The sequence below is a fragment of the Cuculus canorus genome, chromosome 10 (genome assembly GCF_017976375.1).
Source record: "Cuculus canorus isolate bCucCan1 chromosome 10, bCucCan1.pri, whole genome shotgun sequence".
Classification (NCBI taxonomy): Eukaryota; Metazoa; Chordata; class Aves; order Cuculiformes; family Cuculidae; genus Cuculus; species Cuculus canorus.
Window position 1 is genome coordinate 8,708,359 of NC_071410.1, and position 21,665 is coordinate 8,730,023.

At 40.6% G+C, this 21,665-nt stretch overlaps 1 protein-coding gene across 1 annotated transcript; it reads right to left on the minus strand.

Annotated features, from left to right (window-relative positions):
* Positions 1–3,702: 3,702 nt before the first annotated feature.
* Positions 3,703–20,785, minus strand: IL13RA1 (interleukin 13 receptor subunit alpha 1). Its single transcript, XM_054075710.1, has 10 exons — positions 20,678–20,785; positions 16,973–17,130; positions 14,740–14,875; positions 13,745–13,865; positions 11,163–11,347; positions 10,638–10,789; positions 9,314–9,446; positions 8,752–8,848; positions 8,096–8,180; positions 3,703–6,548 (listed from the first exon to the last, which is right to left on the minus strand). The coding sequence occupies exons 1-10, from the start codon at positions 20,718–20,720 to the stop codon at positions 6,429–6,431; spliced, it is 1,230 nt and encodes a 409-aa protein (XP_053931685.1). The 5' UTR covers positions 20,721–20,785; the 3' UTR covers positions 3,703–6,428.
* Between the last annotated feature and the right edge of the window lie 880 nt (positions 20,786–21,665).

A 21,665-nucleotide genomic window follows, 5' to 3' on the forward strand; every position in this document is an offset into this window, starting at 1 on the left:
AACACAAGCAACAAAAACACAATTCAATAAAACTGTTAAAAGCGTTCCTCTTAGGCAGGAAAAATCAGTTTTGCAGCAAGGAGTGACTGACAGGGCAGCAGCATTGCTGAAAGGCTCAGAAATCGCAGGAAGCCACAAACCAGGGAGCAGCTACACAACAGTCTGTTGCCACAGCAAGAGAAGCTACTTGTTCTGGATGAACTCGGGGAAAGAGGACTGAGAGACAAATAAGGTAAATGTTCTGCTGTTTTGGGGCTGATGCATTCCAGCTTAGATAGCAACACACTCAGCTCTAGAGAAGACCAACAAGAATGATGAATGGTTTAGAAAACACAACTTAGGAGATGAAGTTCAAAGATTAAGGCTTTATTTTTTTTTTTTTAAAGGAGAAAAGAGCAGAGACAGAACTCAAGGCACCGTGATCAGAGCACAAACCAGATGCTCAACAACCATCATCCTTGGTGAGGGGAGAAAGGAAAAAGCAACTTAATTTGCAGAAAAATCATTTTTTCTCATTTACTGGGGGAGTTTTCTCATTAAGGAGAAAATAACAGTGGGACAGAACATTTGGGAGACTTTTTCACTAGAGTTTTTTTTCACAAGGTGGACAAATCTCCACCAAGAGCTCTTTCTCCTAGCACTGCTCAGCAGAACACAGGGCAAGTAGCACTTTAACAACTCATCCAGCCCTACCAAAGCTTTAACAAATAGGTGATCAATACATTTTACATACATCCCAGAAACAACAACAAAAAAGCCACACACCTAATAAAAACAGCCCACTGTTCCCAAGGCTGCAGGAATTGTGTCCCAAGGCAAGCTCAAACACAGCCCATAAAGTCCCACAGACAGAAAGGCAGATGCTCTTCCTTCGACTGGTATGTCATTGCTTTTCTACCTTTTATTACTCCTAGGAAAACCAGAGACAAAGTCTTGTAGGCAATAAAAGCTCTATGAAAATCAGCTGTGGAAAAATGTCAGCTGATGGCTCTGCCTCATTACCTGCCGATCTTGTCAGGGTTATCCACAGCTGAATATTCTCGTAGAACATGATTAGATGTGAAGTTAAAACTAACTAGCCATACCCTAAATAACTTTCCCTGTAACTGACTTTGACATTTGAAGAACAGAGCAGTTTCATGCTTTTTAAGAGTACCTCGCTGGCATTTCTGAAGTTTCTACACTGACATTTTGTGTGAAGGAAGGAAACTAGTGAGGCTAAGAAGCTTTGAAGTGCATGAGGGAGAAAGGCTCCAACAGTCATACCAGATAGACACAACCTAATTTTGGTGTTCCCACTGCCATTGTCAAAAAATCAGCGGATTGTTTCAACTTGCTACATAAAAAAAGGTTAAGGAACAGTGGCAATGGCATAGCTAAATGGCTTCAAAATGCCTGATTTACTTCAGACTTTACAGAATTACAGTACTTCAGACTTTACAGAATTAGTTTGTTCCTATTATGAAGCACATACTCCTACTTGGTTTGTTTTTTGGGGGGTTTCTTTGTGTTCTGTTTTGTTTGGGTTTTGTTTGTTTGCTTGTTGAGCAGAGAAGACGTAAGGCCAGCTCTACTCTGGAAGCAAAGCATTAGCTTACCTCCTGGTTCAAGATGCTCCGACCTTTTGATCTAGCTTAGTACATTTTGTCCAGGTTCCAAAAAGTGACAGTGCCTGAGCTTAAGAAAACCTCTTTCTCACTAAGCTTTCAACCTCATCATGCTCTTAGCCAAGTCCATTTTAGCAGTTTGAGGCAAATTAAATAGAGGAAAACATCAGTGTAATAAGCTAAGAGTATGATTACTGGAAGTACTGGTTAACTGGAAAGCATCTCTTTGTAGATGCTTTGTTCAAGAGTCATCACAATAATTGCAGTGCTTTGGCAAAAGCAAAACAAGGAGCAGAGAGTATTACTAGAATACATCGGCTGTTTTACAGCACTGTGGTGACAGCAGCAATCGTCTTTCCCACTGAGTTATTGCCTTCAGAAAACTACTTGGCAATAATCAGAGTATGGCTGTAGAAGGATTACTTTAGTGATAAACAACACAAGGTTTACAAGCAAAGAGAAAAGATTTCATTAACCTAAGCAACATAGTTGGAGAAAAGAGAGCAAAAAAAAACAACCCCATAGTCGTCAACAAGCTTTCAGGCTCATACATGCTTCAAACGTGAGGCAGAGTTTCCAGACCTGAAAGAAAGTTTGTCTCTCTCCTGTGCCTCCCACTCAAACCCATATTGCTTTGCTGTGGTGACAGCGTGGATTTGGTAACATCAAAGTGATCTGAAGTCTCCTACTTTCACCATGATTCAATATAGCTGGCAGAAAGCTCATCCAAATAGAGATATTCTAACCTAGTTCTGTGTTTGGATTTTAAGTATTATTTAGAAGCCACATTCCTACAGCTGGCAATGCAGCTCAGGGGCATTACTCTCATAAAACATCTTTTACAAAGAATGTGTAAAACTGAACTATTTGAGAATTATCTTAATAAACCTTCGATAACCCTGGTAAGATCTGCCCCTCCCAGACCCACCGTGCCCATTCGTGGAACTGAAGAGCTCACCTGCTGCCCGACAACGGTACTGGGGTCAAAAGAAAGGAGGGAAGATTTCTGCAGCACCTTGATCATACCTGGACTTCCACTCACCTGCCTCTGCTCTTTCTCGGGTGAGGGGAAAACCCTCCAGAACTGAAAGTCTTTTTTTTTTTTTAAATGAAAACTAAATCAACATTTCCCTTCTAGGGGAAATTCTGAATATTTGAAGTTCCAATTCAGAACGAAGTTTATTGAATATTTTCCAACAAATGGAAATACCCAGTTGGTGAATAGTTCTACCTAGTGAGCACTGAAACACCACGTTTTACAATTCAGTGTTCATCTAATGACTCATTTAAAGCTATCCAACTATGTCATGGCATACCTTATTTTTTTCTGCGAATTTTAGATTACTTCAGCTAAAGCGTTTAATATTTCTAGCATACCAAATACAGAAAATTTAAATTATTTAACATTATTATTTAAATAGGAAAAGGTCACTTATCGGGACCGATTAAAAACATTATTGGCACAAAAACTGTAGATTGGAAAAGAAAAATCCAAATGGACTTGCTTTTTAACTTGTTTATTCCTTAATTTTGAATGAACTGCTCACTGACCTGAAGGGAACAAAGTATGCTTTCTCTAACTCTTCCAAAGAAGACCTGTGCTTATGTGGCACTTGAACACATTTGGGTCTTAAGCAACTAGGTAATGGCTTTCATCAGTCAAGCAATCTGGCATTTTTAATGACTTCAGCAGCTAACAAAGACATAAAACGTTGGAGCTATATTTGGTAAGGCTACAGCAACCTCAGTCCAATTCGAATCTGAGAATGTATCACCTCTCTACAGCGTTATAAAAAACATGCCACTGTAAGAAAGTAGTGTGGCATTGAGTACACAGAGGGTGAGAGCACAAGTCTTGAGCACAGTTCCATCTCTATGTCATTATCCCAGCCCAAAAGAGGACAGCTGTATCATTCACCACTGACTGCATGGTCTGAGTTCACTTTTGAAAGAAAAGAGGGCAAAACAACAGTCTGTTTTACTTCTCTGGGTTCTGCATGCCTCAAACGTGGCTTCTCATTAAACCATTGCCATCCCTTCTGTCTCAATTTATCCTCTCAACCCAAGAACAAAATGCCATCCAATTATATTGAAAATCTTTTAACGTATTTATTAATTTTTTAAACAAACTTACAGATCAAGGAGCTGCAATGATAAACAAACAAAAAATAGCAAAACTTGGAAAATTTCAAGATAAAAACCCCTAATCTTAAAAAAAACGCTTTTAAGATTAAAATATATTCAGACATCTATTTACATTCCAAAACACAGGCTCAAGAAATCCACCCATTAGGAAGCATGACAATTACTATTATTCAGGAAACAAAGAATTACCCTAAACATTTCTATATAGTGATCTAAACCATCCTCTACATTAAAGTCTTCCTTTTCACCTAACACCTTCGATCTGTCTTTTTTCCACTCCTTTGGCTTTATCATTTTGGTTTTGTTTTGTTGGGTTTTTTTTTTCTGTTTTTCAACCAAATAAACTTTGATTTTATCATGAACACCAAAACAAAAGTCAAAACAGTTCAGGGTAAAGTACCGAGCATCATCTTCCTAGATTGCTATATGGAAAGCCACAAAACTTTGTATTACATGGTTATGTTTATCTATCTTGAAATCATACATTTCTATTTGTCTAGTGGCCTATGATGAACAATATTCTAGATGAGGTAGACTTAAGAAATATTTATATCATTATATTGACATAAATGTTGCGGGAGAGAGGGAATCAAGTTGGCACAGGAATTTATTACCCTTTCCCCCGTGCTATTGCTTTACCTCTGGAATATCAGATAGTGTCACTAGCTGACACTGTATAACCTGAGTTTTGTTTTATCTCATTGAAATCCCTGAGGTTTTATTCTCTTTTGTCTCATTAACCAATTTTTATAATGGCTTTTATTTTTTTAGCCTGATTGTAAGTAAAAGGTTTAAGCTAATATAGAGTTCGCTAGTTCTTCTGCATTTCTCCTCCCCTTTTTACCATCAGTAAGGAGAGAGACAGGTAAGAGATGTGGGGGAAACTCTGTACTTGAGAGGCTCAGTAAGGCCTGGAGAAAGAACTGTATTTATTGAAAGGGAGGGAATACAGGACAAAGGATGTAAATTTCTAACTAAAAAGCAATCTCCCTTAGTTTTAGTTCTTCCAGTACAAGATGTTCTAAAAATGTGGCATTTCATTTCAAATTTTTGATTGAATGGAGTTTGGAGGACAGGGCTGAACTTTAAAAGGTTAATATAGCTATAGAGTTTGCTATAGAGTTTGCTCCTAGCAAACTTCTGAGGAGGTCTCTTCCCAGTCCCCCAAGACTGACTAGATCAATGGCTAACACGCCTACTTATCAGGGAGGAGCAAGAAATGCCTGAACACTAACCATTAACAGCTCGCATGGATCACTTTTTCCCCATGATGTTACTTTCTGCCTCCAGCACAATCAAGGCACCACTGTTAACATCCTTGCAGCACAAGGTAGAAACTAACACTCAGAATTCAGAGTGGAAAAATGTCACAGTTGTGCGAGAAAACGTCTGTTGAGCTCTGCTGGCTAAAGCAACCTCAAAACAAAACCATCAAAAAGTGAAAAAATAAAGTCACAATTAAAAAAAAAAAAAGTCACCAAACTGCTGCAGTGACTATAGTAAAATTAAAAAAAAAAAAAAAATTCAAATCAACACCTTGCTTTAAACTGCTTCATTCCTAGAGGGAAAGCTCAAAAAAGCCTCATCATTATAGAAAGAATTAAGCTTATCCCTTAGAAAGCAAGCCAAGGCTGCCATACTGTCTTTCCCTAAATTTATCAGCTCAGCAGTAAGAAGAGGTCTTGAAGTCTTTGAATTAATTCAGTTTCAGTGGTTTAGCACTTGCTAAGTAAGCAGTTTGACCACAGCTCTTTAGACTCATGCATCCATCCTGGTAATTTTGCTGACAGACTCAGGATGATTTAGTCTCCAAATATCAGGTGTTTTCAGGCTAATATGACCTAAGTAGAATCACAGTCTGGTAAGACTCAATACAGTTATCTGCCACTGTGTAACACAAGTAAAAAGTTCTATTTATCATTTTAAATGAACTGTAATTAATCCAAGAAGTCCGTTAAGGCAAGGCGTCTGATAGGATATCAAAAGGATAAAAAACTAAGCCTTTTCTATGAATAGTCTGAATACCATCTGGAAAGTGGAGAGGCTTTTCATACACATTTTTCAAGAAAATCCCTCTTTTACGGGGTTTGACCTGGCAACAGCTGATGCACATCAACCAGAAGCTTACAAAGGTCAGTCCATAAATGCTCTCTGGAACGCACTGTGCCCTGGAGCACAGGGAACAGGCATCCACAAACAGTCCATGCTCTGGCATCCTACCTGGCAGCAGGTCCACGTAGTAGCGCTAATGAATCATCTACTGTAAACAAACCTCACTTACCTGCTGCAAAACAGAGCCAAATACTTCACAGAAGTTACAGTGCTTGCTCCAAAAAAACGATTTACAATCTAACATAAAGCACAAACACAAGTGCAAATGACAAAGTCACAGGGCAGAGCCGGCTGGAGCCAGAATGAGAGATGCTGCAACGCAGTCAGATGAAATTTATGTACATGTTCATCTCGAATGATCCAAGATGAATATTTCTAGCAGAGATGGAGGAATGGCCGCTGTTAATGATGTATCTTTTGGACAACAAAAAAGTAGGGCTCTGAAAGGACTTGGTAAGGTGAAAGCTGGCAAATGTCTTGCAGCCTCTTCACATCTACATCGTCACTTGAGGTACAGGAGCAAGAATGAAAGTATTTCCTCATCTTTCACCAGTAAAGCAGAATTCAGCAGTTTTGTTTTTCAGCATTAGCACACTCTGGAGTTTCTGTTATAACCAAGGAATGAATTTCTTCTTCCTTAACTGACCTGTCGTAAGCACTCACAGAATCATCCTTTGCACAGCTCTGAAAGAGAACAACAAAATTTTTAACAGTGTTTCTTCACAGTGAGCATTGTTTTTTCAGCCCAGTAAGAATCAAGTTGACCCATTTCACAACATATAGGCTGTTATCAAGATGAAAAAGACCAAGTAGCTGGGCAACAAAGCGTGCTTACTGGGGACATGGCTTAGGCCTGGCTGACAGAAGAGTTGTCCTCTCCCGAAACGAGGGAAAAACGAAGGTTGGTCCCTGTTTTAAGAGTGCTTCCAATTACTGCTAATGGGTGAAGCTCAGACAGGAAAATAGAGAAGCGAGGATGTACATGCCCAGCAGAGTTTTCACTGAGACCCTGAGCACATTAAGAAGATTCTTCATCTCGGATGCAAGAATGTACAATTATTTGGGGCAGTAACAAAGCACTTGTCAAAGCACCACAAAGCGTAGCAGCCAGCATACTTATGATCCTCATGGCCCAGAGTCCCACGTCAGTCCCATAATGAGCAATACATGCTGGAATATTTATCCAAAAGGTAGTAAATTAGGAAGCCAGATCCATGCTTTCCACAGTTTTTGTTTTATTATTAGGTGAACTCAGAATAACCCTAAGGAAAAAGGGATTACTGGATTTAGACTCTGCCTCCATTTGCAACTGGCAGGCCACAAAAGGAGACTTACTTTCAGAAAGTCAGCAATTCCTGCAACTCACACTCAACTGAGCGCATCCAATGCAAAAGCAGCACCTGATATCCAGACAGTCATCATGCTCTACAAACATTTCACAGGTGGCATGAATTTTGTGATGCCACAGTGAGCAAGAAGGTCCCTTCCACGCCAAGGACCGTGTTCAGACAGCGACACACATTGCCTCACATCCAGGTCTGAATTAGGGCTTGAACTTCCCTTAGGATTTTTATAAAGGGCTACAGAGGTAGATTTGTTTAGAAATGAGTTTCCATAATCAGTATCATGTTTATTTTTCCTGAAACAAGGGCCCATAGTAAGTCTTTCTTCAACCAAAGCCTGAAGCAGCTATAGTTTTATCCTTTTACCAATGAGAGTCTAAATTGTCCTGATTTACTTCATAGTCATCTGACTGCAGTAAATGTAGAAGTGCTAAAAATACAAGTTTCTGGAAGTCAAATATGAACAGCTTTATTCAGCATCATAAATATGAGCAACTACCAGAGAAAGACCTGAATGTTTGGGGTAAGTAGTTTAGTGGAGTTGCAAAAAAACCCCAAACCAACAACAACAAAGCTCCCCCCACCCAATAAAACCCAAACAAAACCTCCTCCAAACCCAACTCAAAACACATTTAAGGTACTCACAGTCTGTGAAATAACAGAATAATGCAATTCTATTAATGTATCTAGAAAAGTATATCCAATTTGAGGAGGAAAAAATCCCTCTCAGCTTTGGGCAATTGTTTCTGAACAACTTTTATCATTGTAGATATTTAGTCTGCTATAGACAGTTGGTTTTAAGATAGTCCTATGCATTAGAAAAAAGAAAATTGCAATTCTACAGACTCCAGTTCAATCGATTAGCTGGCTCAACAGCTTCTTACAAACCTGAGAATCCTCATTCTGCTCTCCAAACATGCGCTTAACTATTTCTCTTGGGTCTGGAACTGGTGGAAGAATTAGTATCTTCAACCTTTGGAAAATTAAAATGAAAAGCATTAGATAAAATATGTATTAATCTAAAAACCACCATTTCAGCATCATACTTGGGTGCCGTCAAGTAAGTTTGTGGAGTCAGCTTTGACATCACTGGACAGCTTTCATTCTCTGCAGCTGTAGCCCAGTTCTCATTTTTACTCCCCAAACCAAAGGGAAATGGCAATATTCACACACGCAGATTCTAAATAACTTTCACTGCTGAGGAAGAGCAGCAAAAGTAGACATTTTAAAAAATCTGGGAAAATATATATGTTTAATTCTGAATCTGGACTTCGTTGCTTAAATAGAAGGAAGCGCTGTGCAACGATAATCCAGACGTAGGCATACATAAGCAATGTTGCACAGTGCAGCCGAGCATGTATATGGTCTATAAATCTATTTCTAATGGCTGAGGCACAATGATACTGCCATTTTTGTTACAGATAAAATAGATACTATTGAACATGCCACATCACGGACACTTACCTGAAGAGAGGTGAATTGTAATACAAGTCAAAGATCAATCAGAATTAGTGGATTGTAAATAAAGGGAGATTTTTATTTACCTTTTTAGATAAACCAGTAAAATTATCGTAGATATTGCTACTATTAGTGGAATGGTGATTATTAAAACAAAATAGAATGTAGAGTCCATCTTCTCACCTGGAAAGCAAAAATCGTAGACATTTAGGGATATTTTGGGAGACTTTTTAGGAATAATGACAAAAAAATCAATTAATTATCTATTTAATTCACAAACAATGTTTTTCAAATACACTGGCACTTTTGCAGGTAAGGACTCAATTTTCAAAGCATCATATTATAAAGTAGATACATTCAGCAAGAAAATGGAACTCAGAGAGACTCGGGGCTGAAAAACCGACAGCAGTGGAAAGGGATCTTTGCACAGCTATGTGGATGGTAACCCCATCAACACCGATAGCAGTACAGGCAGTAACTGATGGCACTGCTGAAGGACTAGAACTCTCTTGCCCTCTTTTCACCTAAAATTAAAAAGATAGATAGGAAGATGACCTTCGACTCTCATTTACTTAGCCGTCCAAAGATATTAGATGCTCTACAGATAAAGAATAAGGCGCAACAAATTGCAGGAACAATTGCTCTCACCAATACTCTTTTCTTCACTCCAGTCACTATAGAGCTTGCTGCTGTAACACTCAGGCTTTGGTTTTGCTCTCACTTTGAAGACGTACTTGCTATTAGGGTCAATGCTAGGGATTGACGTGTAATTACTTTCAACCTAAGGTAAGAAAAAATGGTTATTTGCTTTGTTCAATTACAATGTATTCTCAAATTACAATGTCTTCTCAGTCCCTTACAAGCCCACTTTCATTATGCAGTTAATGTATTCTGAAGGTTCTGACAGAGGAACATTTTGTGAGTGCCAAACTTTATAAAAAGGGTCATAGTAGCATTTAACCAGCACAGCCTGCCTAAACAGAGATCCCAAAACTAAGATTTAATCTTATTCACTGCTACATTTATCGTACAGCGTTTGGCACCAATGGTTAAACTAAGACTCAGTATCTGCAACAGTGCTCTTTTTTCTTTTTTTTTTCCCAGAGACACATCTGTGATTTACACTGCCTTCCCCTCTCAAGAATGATCTATCTCCGACCATCCCAAAGTCTTCTGTGATGCCTCCACCGGGAGGAATACATATACTAGTTGGGATTGAACTTACTTTTGTTCCAAAATTCCAGTCTCCTGAAGTAAGCTCATATTATTCCAAGTTTGCTAAATTGGCTTTAGGAAGAACAACTAAATATACCCCTCAGGAGAAGATTGTTACCGTACTTTTAAATTTAGTATGCTGTTTACCATTCTTATCAAACAATACCATCAGTTTGGCTATGCAGATACAGGCATGATACTAAAATCAATGCTTTTTATGCATCTAAGAGTGCACACCTCCCCGCTAAGTCTTTTTATTCCTCTGCTTTTCTGTATAAGATTGTGTTCTTGTACGCACCAGCAATTAATTTTGCTTTATGGTAATCAAGTCAGACCACCCAAGAACAACGCAGTTGTCTGACCAACTGCAGACCAAAGGCAGGAAAACCCAACACCAACAGATCAAAGTCACTGAGAAGCAAACAGCTATTTCTTGAAAAAGCATTACTTAATTTAGTGTATACTTTTTATCAGACCGTTCTTACACATTACAGCTTTGCCATAACAAATGGTGGCAAGGATTCAAGGCTCATATGAATCCATGAATTGTGCTGTATAGGTATTACTGCCAGAAACCTACTCTATGAGAGAAATATCTTATGTCCACACACTTTCCAGCTAGTGCACCAGACCCACTCACATGCAGCGTACATAGTTTCTCGTTTTTAAAAGGCAGACTTATTAGTGAACAGCAGTACAAGTTATGAAAGATAAATAGGAAAAAAAAATCAGTTAACTGTAAGTAATGAAAAAATACTTTAATTTTCTGAGCGGTGTCCTTATCGCCGTTGTGATATACAACTTCATAAAACAAACAGTTTTCTGGGAAGGTGTCTGATTCACTCCACCCTACATGTATTTCATCATTCGACTTCGACAGTGTAACTTGTCTTGGTGTAGCAGGTTTTACTGAAATGCAAAATGGAGTAATTAAGAAGTATATTTCACTGCTTACAAAAAAATTGTTTGTGTCCTGTATCACATAATATTGCACTTATACCAATTTAGGAACAGGAAAAGGAAAAAGCACCAAAAAGTCAAGAAAGAATAAAAATAACTGAAGAATAAGAGTAAAAATTGCTGGAAAATGACCCCCAAACACTCAGCCCCCCTCAAACAAATCCTGTCTATGTAATTCTCAAACCAAAGATCAGTAGAAGAAGGGAGAATCTAATCAGGTTGCCTCATCCACAGCTTACAAGGAGCAAGCTTCTCAAACACAACAGTATAATGGCAAACTTCTTTTTTTTGACTGATTGTTATAATGTGGTGTTAAACTCACCAAGGGTGGTAGGATTTTTACTTGCACACAGAGGCCTGATTTCTTCAGAATCATCTTTAACCAAAATACGTATAGCTGGGTAAGTACTGGTGACTTCTGGGAAGCTAAAATTGAAAGCGCAGCCAAAGACTCCTTGGTGCATAGAAGAGTTGTTGCACTTCTTATGGTTTTTCAAACCATTAAACCTATAAGAATAAAACCACTTTTTAAACTTAAAAAGAATAGGACAGCAAGGGGTGAGCTCGTTTTAAACCGGCTGCGAATTCTAAAAACTGATTGTGCATCAAAGCTGTGCTATAGCACAGATAAAAGCAAAACTAATTAAAGAAGCTTCACAATTATCTCGGGCTTTAGAAAGAAGAATATTATTTTTTTTTCAAGAGTGTTAAGCAGCAGAAAGAGAGGCAGGTTTGTTTTATATCCAAGCACCAAACACAATGTCTGCTTTCAGCTTTGGTTCACGTTTTTCACATGGGAAAAGCATTTCAAGGAGAAAAAATATTTAGAAAGCAAACTAATTTGGATCACTTTCTGTCAACAGAATTTCACTTCTGTGATAGAATGAGCTGTTCAGTCTCCTTCAGCAATGTCTCAGGTAATCACAGCTCTTGGTTGAGATGGTTGAGTTTCCCCTGTTGCTTGCATCTGCTTTTCTAAGTGCCAGTATTCACCTCCAATAACAGAGAAGCTATGACAACCTTCTTCCTTGCTTCTCTTTGTTCCTCAAGTCCAAATGAAAATATGCCAGAAGGAAATGAAATCTGCCAGAAGGAAATGAAAATTTCCTTTTATTTACTCTATATCGCTTGAAAATAAATAAATAAATCTGTTTTCTCAGAAGGAAATGAAAATGAAAATTTCCTTCTGAGAAAACAGATTTATTTATTTATTTTCAAGCGATATAGAGTAAATCTGAGCTTCATTTTGGAGAACAATAGGAGGGCTGTTCCCCTACTTCACATCTCAACATACAGGGGCTGGGAAAGTCAAACTGGCTGCCCTGTTATCGCGACAGACCCCTTTTTCATCCACCATCCTCATCTCCCCAACCTGGAGCTGATGAAGACATTCAGAAGCAGACAGCACTGTGGAGATGCATCAACCTGCTCTTGTAAGCCTCTGCTTCAGCAAGTATCACTGTACACTGACTGGACGCATTTGTTCTAAGCTAATGCTATATTGATATTCACTTTGGATGAAAGCAAGGTTTTAGAGGAAAATATCAAAGAAGAATATAAAAAGGAACTAAGCAATATTTTTTCAGGTACTTGTTTACTCATTTCTGAGAACCAAAACAAAATCAAAAGTCTCACCTCATCTGCAATATGGTAAACGTAACTTTCAGTTCAAAAAAACCAAGCGTTTTCTTAGTTTTCAGCTTTAAAATCAGAAAAGTATTTTTCTTTCTGAGCAGCAGGAATTACAACACCTTGCTGTCACTGCAGCTACAGGTTTCATTAAAATTAAGAGGTAAGTTAAAATATATAGCTCTAATCAAAAGCTTTATTCCAGTAAGTATGTATCCACATTCTCTGAAATTCAGATCTTCAGTGTCTCATTGGCATAGTTCTTGTACTAAAGAAAAAAATTTCTCTGAGTAGCATTTCAGAGGGAGAACAATCCTGCTTGCATTTAGCTAAAGCAGTGAGTATTCTGCTGTTTGCTGTCATTAAACTGAACAGCTAGGCTGTGAGGCCACCACTGGAGAGGGAGAGGAAAAAGGTTAGTTAGTTCAGACAGAAAGCTGATTTAAAACTACGGTAAGGGGCTTTCAGGTAGAGAACTTCAATATTTCTACATAAGCTAATGCAATGTGGCATTTCGTAAGCCCCATCAACACGCAGAAATATGCATAGATTAGCGGGTGCAGATCTTGCTGCCAAGTTTTTGCTCACACCACAGTTCTGCTCCTTCGTCTATTTATGGCAGTCAGCTGGCAAGCACGGATGAGAATGATAAAAAGATGTTCTCCGTAGCTTTCAGGGTGAATCAATTATTTGTGACATTGATGATACAAACAAAACTACTGCTAAACGTTCTCAATGCTCTCATAATATTTTCCAATGATTTAAGAGCTGACACACACATTAGTGAGGGATTCTGACTTAAATGGCCCATGTTTATTAGGCTGCAAAGAAAGCAATTAATATTTGGTCTAGCTCAGTTCTTAATTCTTTCCTCTTTGAACCCACAATTAGAAAAAATGAGAAAGCAACAGCAGTTATTTTAACATAGACTACAGAAGCAGCCAATGGTTCATATAATAGTTACCAGTTTCCTAAAAAGACTCAGCAACAGCATCCTCTTGACCCTTCAGCAGCAAAGTTGGGCAGCCTGATTTCGTGGGATGTCCCTGCCCATGGCAGGGGGGTTGGAACTAGGTTGTCTTTAAGGTCCCTTCCAACCGTATCTATTCTATGATTCTATTAAAGTTTTCTGTTGGACAGGACCCAACACTAACTTGTACGCAATACCCTGGGATCTTTCAAAGCAACAGGAAGCAGATAAGTAAAATGAGCAATGTAAAACTAAAGATTAGTGCTAAAGCACTTAGGAATTGGGAATGAAAAGTTCATACGAACCAGTAAAACAACGTGTAATTGGTATCACTGCTTGCCTTCTCCCCAGGACGCCACGTGCAAGCCATATACTCCAAGTTGTGCCAAATACAGCTCAAGTCAACAGCAGCAGTACCTGGAATACCTGCAAGACAAGTTGGAAAGGTGTCTTAAGATTTATTTTGATAGTAAAGTCTTCTCTCCAGCTTCCAGAAGTAAAACATCCCTTTTTGCATATCTCAAACTCTCTGGAAGCCAAAGATTGGTTACCCCTCAGCCTGCACTGCCTGTCTCAGCACAGTCAGTGATGGATTCCAGTTGTTTATCGCTTGCAATAGCTGAAATCTCAGCAGGGCAAGTTTTAAGCGTAAGCTAATCATAACAGCAAATCTCAGTTTGCACCACATCTGAATTACTACTTAAGAGTTACCTGATGCTAAGGACACAGTGTTGAGTCAGGAAAATACATTGTTCTAAAAAAGTATGGATACTTTAAAAAGGAGTTAGCCATTATTGGGATGGCACTTAGCTTTGTTGTAGTTATTACAACCATCAACATTAAAAATAGGCAGCATTTAACTACAGTACCTTCTCCAGATACAGAAGAGTTTCTCAGTATTCTGAATATGGAAATAACCTGTAGATCTTAAATATGGACAAAAGCAGCACTGGAAGTCATGAAGTCAGCAGGCTTAGTACCATCTAATATCTCTTATCTCACAACCACAGCACAGCAGGGACAAGAGGAATGACAGGAACACATTGTCTCGGAAGAGCATTTATATTTTACAAGCTTGCCCATAATGTTTTAAGAGTCAGAAGAGTCCAGTTGTGTCTAAATGCAGTGTAATCGTTCTGTTCAAGCTCTAGCTTAAACAGAGCCCTCGAGTCCGTTATCTCCTTATTTGTCTATGTTATATTTCTACAGCATTTTGTTAAAATAGCAGATACAACAAGGCTGTGTCTCCTCAGGCAAAGAGAGGCAGGTATGGCTCAGGTTTGGCTACTGCAGGTGTTACCTTTTGGACGAAGAGAGGTCTCCACCCACCGGCTGGGCTCACTGGCGTTATCATACTTGCATTCACTTCTCACTCTGAAACGCATTTCCTCATTCGAGAATGTATCTGTCACACGGAAGCGACTCTTACTCCACTCCTGTGTTTAGATTGGGGGGGGAGAAAACCAGAACATTTGGTATACTGTATCAGACAACCGGGAATTACTACTAATGTAGGAACACATCACAGCCCCTCAGAAAGACTGCAGCTCAAAGCCAAACAAAATAAGTGTCTGATAACACGGGAAGCCTCAGTATAATTTAGTTTTCTTTTTCTTCACCAGGCACACTCAGAACTCACCAACGGAAAACTTCTCTTACTCCAGAGCCCTGTAGACATGAACAACGGCCACAGCCGGGATCGAGGAACAAGTATATCATGGGAGAAAATGGTCCTGCAGTATCTTCATGGATAATGCAAAATAAGCATGCTTGTATTACAAATATATGAACAGGAGCTGGCTGACCTAGCCTTTGTATTTACGTGCACACAACGGTGCGATGGACAGAAAAAAAAAGAACACTTGAAAATGTATCCAAAAAGCAACGAGAAGCATTTGAATGGATTTAAAGAGCAAAAGAAAATTATCAAAACAAATCCACAAACAGCTATTAAATACAATGACACCACACCAGGCCCAAGTAGTCCACGACCTTCCACTTCCATAAGAGACTATGTGTTTGTGTGAGAAAAAGGCTCAGCCTTTTCTCACACGCTTCTTAAGCCTCTTTTATTGGGCCAGAGGATGTATTTTACTAACTGGAAACAGGATTTTTTTTAAAAAAAAAGCTTTATCACCAAATAATGGTGTAACCACTCATATATAAAAAAAAAAAAGACAAATATTGGCACTAATGAGAGGGCAAGAAAATGAGACAGTAACGAACAGACTGGGTTCTACTAGCTGGAATGCAAAAAGATGGAGTAAAATGATACACAATCTCGTTTCTAGTGTCATGTGAAACCACTGTCCCACAGCTCTATCACTGCTGCTGACCATAACATCTGTTAGACCCTTCCACAAACTCATTCAGCTCATTAACCTAACAGACTTTCAACGTGTTAATTTGTAAATGAACCCATCAGAACAGGTAAACAAGTTTCCGCTGAGTTCGCAAGTTCAACTGCTTCATCTAAAGTCCGATGAAGACCATTAGAGAAAGGGTTGTCAAAAATGAAATACTGCCCTTTTAGCAGCGTTAAGTCACTAAATTAGCTCAGCTCTTCGTGAAACCACAGCCTTACTTCAAGAGCTGTCAAAAAGAGTACAGCAGTCACTGTGAAGAGAACATTGCAAACTTCAGGCCATAAAACCGTGACAGGGCTCAACAAAATACTATCTCAAAAGGCACCATATCGATTTTGACCATATGCAAAATAGCAGCACCGCCAACCCCTTTGTGAGTGCATATTCAAGGCTTCGAATTCTGATGATGTGGAATTTTGGACTGACAGCATATTAGCTTACTGACAATAAATTGTAAAAATATTTGCCCTACAACCCCTTCAGTACCACGATGATGCTTCTCTCAGTCCTGACCACACAGCTGTTACCTCGCACCAAGGATCACATCTGGGCTGCCAACCATCTAATACAGAAACAAAAACAAAGCCCCATACAAAGTAGTTTAACAATTTCTGCTCCAGCGAATACACACGTTTCATGCTTTCTTCATAACACAACCCCGACAGATAATTATAAGCGCAGGCGCCGGGACAGGGCAAACGCGAGATACATTCATATTTGTCATTACCTCCAGGAGTCACTGTACTGTGAAATCACACCACCACCATGGTTAATGTGTGAGTCTCTCAACTCGAGTTCAAAGGGAAGGAGATCAGACCTTGCAAATTCACATTTATGTCTTAAGGATGTAGACTGACCTGTTTAATTTTATTTTTTCTACAAAGCGGCAGAAGCAAGGACTGAAACAAGCCTTTTCAAATTATTATTATGGCACTTCTGTGTTATCAGTAGCAGCTCAGTTATCAGAGAGCAACAGACAGATTTTTCTGATCAGAAGCTCCCACAGGGTGGTATGACTAATTTTTGAGGGTTTGATCCCATGCCAGGAATTAAAAACTACATTAAAATTCTATTTTTATATGTGTATTTATGCTTACATACACACAGTCTTATCACAATAAAACATTTATTGGTGCATAGTAGAGCTTAAAGAAGTGATGAACTTACTCTTTTGTCCTGAGGAACCTCATCAATCACAATGTCACTGGAATACTCCAAGTCACAGCTACGGCTGACATTCTCTGGAGGGCTCCACGTCCAGTTCAGTGTGCAGATTTGGATAAATGAGTAGTCCAGATTGGATGGAGGTGGAAGAACTTTTCCTTCTAAAAGAAGACATTATCAGCATAACAATCCCGTTGGCCCACGTTTTACCATTAGCAGATATTAAACTCTCCCACAAAAGAGAACACAAATGACTTCTCAACTTTGTCAGCTTGTATTTGTTATCAGACGAACTACTGCCAACTAAATTGTTTCTATTATTCCTGTTATCCAAGCTCATTAATCATTTAAGTAATTGTAAGAAACCCACTCACAAAAAATCACTGAAAAGCAAATGTTTGAGAAATTTCAGCATGCAACAACATAGTGGCTGTGGTAATGAAACTTATGCTCATGGAAGGAAGGCAAGTCTCATTTTCCAGGTCTTTTCTGCTGTGAATTTACATCATGCATGTTGAACCTTTACTAGAAATAGTATTTACACTTTGTGGAGCCATTACTACTTTACCCAAAAATTATCCACCAATGCAGCTTTAGAGAGAAAACTTTAAAAAGACGAACTTGCAAGCGACAGCTGTACGTTATAACCACAATTTAGCCCAATCCAAGCAAAGCCAGGAATGTCAAAAAATACCAAAGGAACCACAATGTTTTTTCAATTATTCACCTATTAAATGTTAAATGTTATGCTATTGCACAGTGAGCAAAACCAGTGAGGGACAAATAGCAATTTACTGCTGGCACACTTCAGTAGTACATTTTTTCAGCTCTCCAAACGCAAGATAGAAGCAGAGGAAGAGCCATGACTCAGAGATAGTTGCTGGGATAAATCCATTCGTGCACTGACCCTTCTATGTTCTTGCGCAGTCACAACCTACTCAATATCCAGTCACACAGCTTGAAAACAAAGACGGGAAATTTGGCAGAAGATAGAAAACTGCCAGGAAAAATTAAAGTATGTGTCAGATTCCAGTTCTAGAAAAAATTACCAACCGGTAATTCCCCAAGAAAATGAATTTTGTATTTTTTAAAGGGCTGCTCTAACGTGTACTATTAGGAGATATTAAATAAGAGGTGAAATCAAACTGCTTCTCGCGCTTCATCACTGAGGCGCCGGCACCTATTTGTCTGTGGAAAGAAAGTCATTTTTAAGCAGGAGTTTCACAAATGCTTCAAACTGGTATCAACTACCGCTGCAGGTCTTGTTTCTACCCCAGGAAACTTGCTCATCCCAGCACTCTAGGCTCAACCTGTTCCAATATTTGCAGGAGCGCACAGGGAAAGGGCAGAGCAGTTTTCCCAAGATCTGTTCACCCATCCATGTCACGATACAGCCCCGTTTGCTTCTACAAGCACAAAGAAAAAGGGCAGATGAAAGGCAAAACAGCTTCACTCAGCAAGAACTCTGCTCAAAGCATCTGTGACACCATTATCGTACATTTCTCAAGACTCAGACCTGCCAGAGCTTCAAGAAAATTCAAACTCCCAGAAAATTCTCAGACCTTTGCACAGTTAAAGGATACACAGAGAAGAGAGATTATTTCTGTCTGTGCGCTTGTGTGTACGTGTGGATAACGTATGCTCAACAGAAAATGGGAATAAGTACTAGGATTTACTGTTACAGTCTGAATACACTTAGCTTTTTTGAATAATTAAAGCATTGGAGATTTTTGTTCAGTTTTTTGTTCAGTTTTACAGCTGTTCTCGGAAGCAGAGAAGAGGCATTTTTATTCTTACAAAAAACAGCCTCCTCTGAGAAAATTGAAACGAGCCAGAACATCTTTGCCTGTTACCTGTTCAGCTAAAAAACCACAAAAACATGACAGGTGTCAGGAACAGCATCGGGGCCTTAAGTTTACAAATACTGAGTCCTTTAGATCACATAAAACCCCAAATATATTTTATTCAACAAGACTACGTAGCTCCAAGCATTCTATCTCTTCACGATCACACTTTTCATTATCTACAAAAGTCACAAACCATTTAAAAAAAGTGCTATCCCTGATGGCCATTCTGAGGTTCTTCGCATTTCCTTTTAATAGGTTTGATTAGAATTAATTGTGGTTAAGCTTGCAGATTCCTAACGACACAAAGTAAGATCTGCGAATAGTAAAGATTTAAAAATAAATGAATAAATTGTATGGGCATAAAAAAGTTTAAATGTAGTACATCACAGATTAATCTAATTCTGAAGATTCAGAATTAATCCTGAAGCTCGTGCTTTAATGTTGCATTCAGCTGAAGATTTGCTCTTCTTCATAAGCTTCTTCTTCATAAGACTAATACTTTTGTTATTAAAATCTCATCGCTACAGCAATTTAGCAGAAGGATTCAGAGACCAACTATGAAACACAGGCAAGACATTATTTCACCCTTAAAAAACAAAACCACAGTGATGCTACAAGGAACACGAAGTGCGGCAGCAACCAGCGATGAGCTGAGACAATCCTGAAGAGGAAACATCTTAATTCTAAAAGCGGGAATGTGGAAACACCAACTAATCCTCCGCATAGAGTACCGCAAAAGTGTTGCAAAGCTTGACTAAATACTATCATGTATTTGTATTTTGTCCTCCTGTATTTTCATTAGGTCGAGTTCATAGTTATAAACGGAATTTTAGCGAGCTGAAAAAATACGATTTTCTAATGTTTGCCACTGTATTTTTGCATAGCGTTAGGGAAGGCAGAACTAATACAGCTTCGAGCCCCGCTCCTTAGGAAATTCCCCAGCCACACACACATCTCTTCTGCAATGACACTTGCGTGCTTCCAAAAGCAAGGAAACTAAAAGTAACAACGTAATGGCCAAAACAGACAGGAAGGGAAACTGCTCACTCCAATTCCCGCACGGGGGGGAGAGAGTGGAGCCCGCAGCCCCGGGATAGAGAGGGAGAGAAAACAAAGCCCGTATTCCTGAGATGGGGGAGAGCAGAGCCCGCATCCCCGGGATAGGGGGGAGAGCAGAGCCCGCATCCCCGGGATAGGGGGGAGAGCAGAGCCCGCAGCCCCGGGATAGAGGGGAGAGCAGAGCCCGCATCCCCGGGATAGGGGGGAGAGCAGAGCCCGCATCCCCGGGATAGGGGGGAGAGCAGAGCCCGCAGCCCCGGGATAGGGGAGAGAGCAGAGCCCGCAGCCCCGGGATAGAGGGGAGAGAGCAGAGCCCGCAGCCCCGGGGTAGAGGGGAGAGAAAACAAAGCCCGTATTCCCGAGATGGGGGAAAGCAGAGCCCGCATCCCTGGGATAGAGGGGGGAGCACAGCCCGCATCCCTGGGATAGGGGGGAGAGCAGAGCCCGCATCCCCGGGATAGAGAGGGAGAAAAAACGAAGCTCGTATTCCCGAGATAGGGGGGAGCAGAGCCCGCATCCCCGGGATGGGTGTAACGGATCCCGCATTCCCAGGATGCAGGGGGGGAGCAGAGCCCCCATTCTCGTCTCCCGCCGCTGTCAGCACCGCCTTTCCCGGAATCCGCCGCGAGACACGCAAGAAAGAGAAAGTTTTTTTTCTTGAAGGCAGAGACAGCGCCGGGAACCGAAGTCAGAGCTGCAAACCTTTATGTCGTTTCCCTCCCAAACGCTGCTCAGCTCCGCCGAGGCTCTGCCCGGAGCCGGCGCTGCCCTCGCCCCCCGCTGGATCCCGTCCCCTCCGTACCTGCCGCCCAGCACAGGGCGAGCAGCAGCGCTGCCCCGGCCATCCCCGCGCCGCCCGGCCGGTCCCTGCGCTCGCACTTCCCGTGACGGGGCCGGGCCGGCCGGGAACCGCGTCCCGCCCCGGTGCCAGCGCCGCCCCCGCCACCCGCGCCGCGCACCGGGGCCGCCTGTGCCCCGGGGCACACACAGCCCCTCTGCGGGGCCGCACCGCGCACCCCCCAACGCCCCGGCACGGGGCAGAGCGCCCGTCTTGGGGGGCAAAGATAGTTTTCAGCACGACCATAGACTCAAAGCTTGTTTAGGGAGCCAAAGCCATCTTTTTAGCACAGCCATAGTCTCGAGGGCATTCTTTTGGGAGGCAAATACGTCTTTCAGCACACCCATAGGCTCAAAGGTCTTGTTTTGGGAGCCAAAGCCGTTTTTCAACACAACCATAGGCTCAAAGATCCTGTTTTGGGAGGCAAAGCCATTTGTTCAGCATGACCATAGACTCGAAGATATTCTTCTGGGAGCCAAAGCCATTTTTCAGCACAACCATAGACTCAGAGATCTTGTTTTGGGAGCCAAAGGCATTTTTCAACATGACCATAGGCTCAAAGATCTTGTTTTGGGAGGCGAAGACATTTTTCAGCTCAACCATAGGCTCAAAAGATCTTGTTTTGGGAGCCAAAGCCATTTGTTCAGCACAGCCAGACTCAAAGGTATTCTTTTGGGAGTCAAATACATTTTTCAGCACACCCATAGGCTCAAAGATCCTTTTTTTTTTGAGGCCAAAGCCATTTTTTCAGCACAACCATAGGCTCAAAGATCTTGTTTTGGGAGGCGAAGGTATTTTTTCAGCTCGGCCATAGACTCAGAGATCTTGTTTCGGGAGGCAAAGCCGTTTTTCAGCACGACCATAGGCTCAAAGATCTTGTTTTGGGAGCCAAAGCCATTTTCTGTTTACAATCGGATCCCTGCTCAGCTCCTACTTGTACTGAAACGTGGCC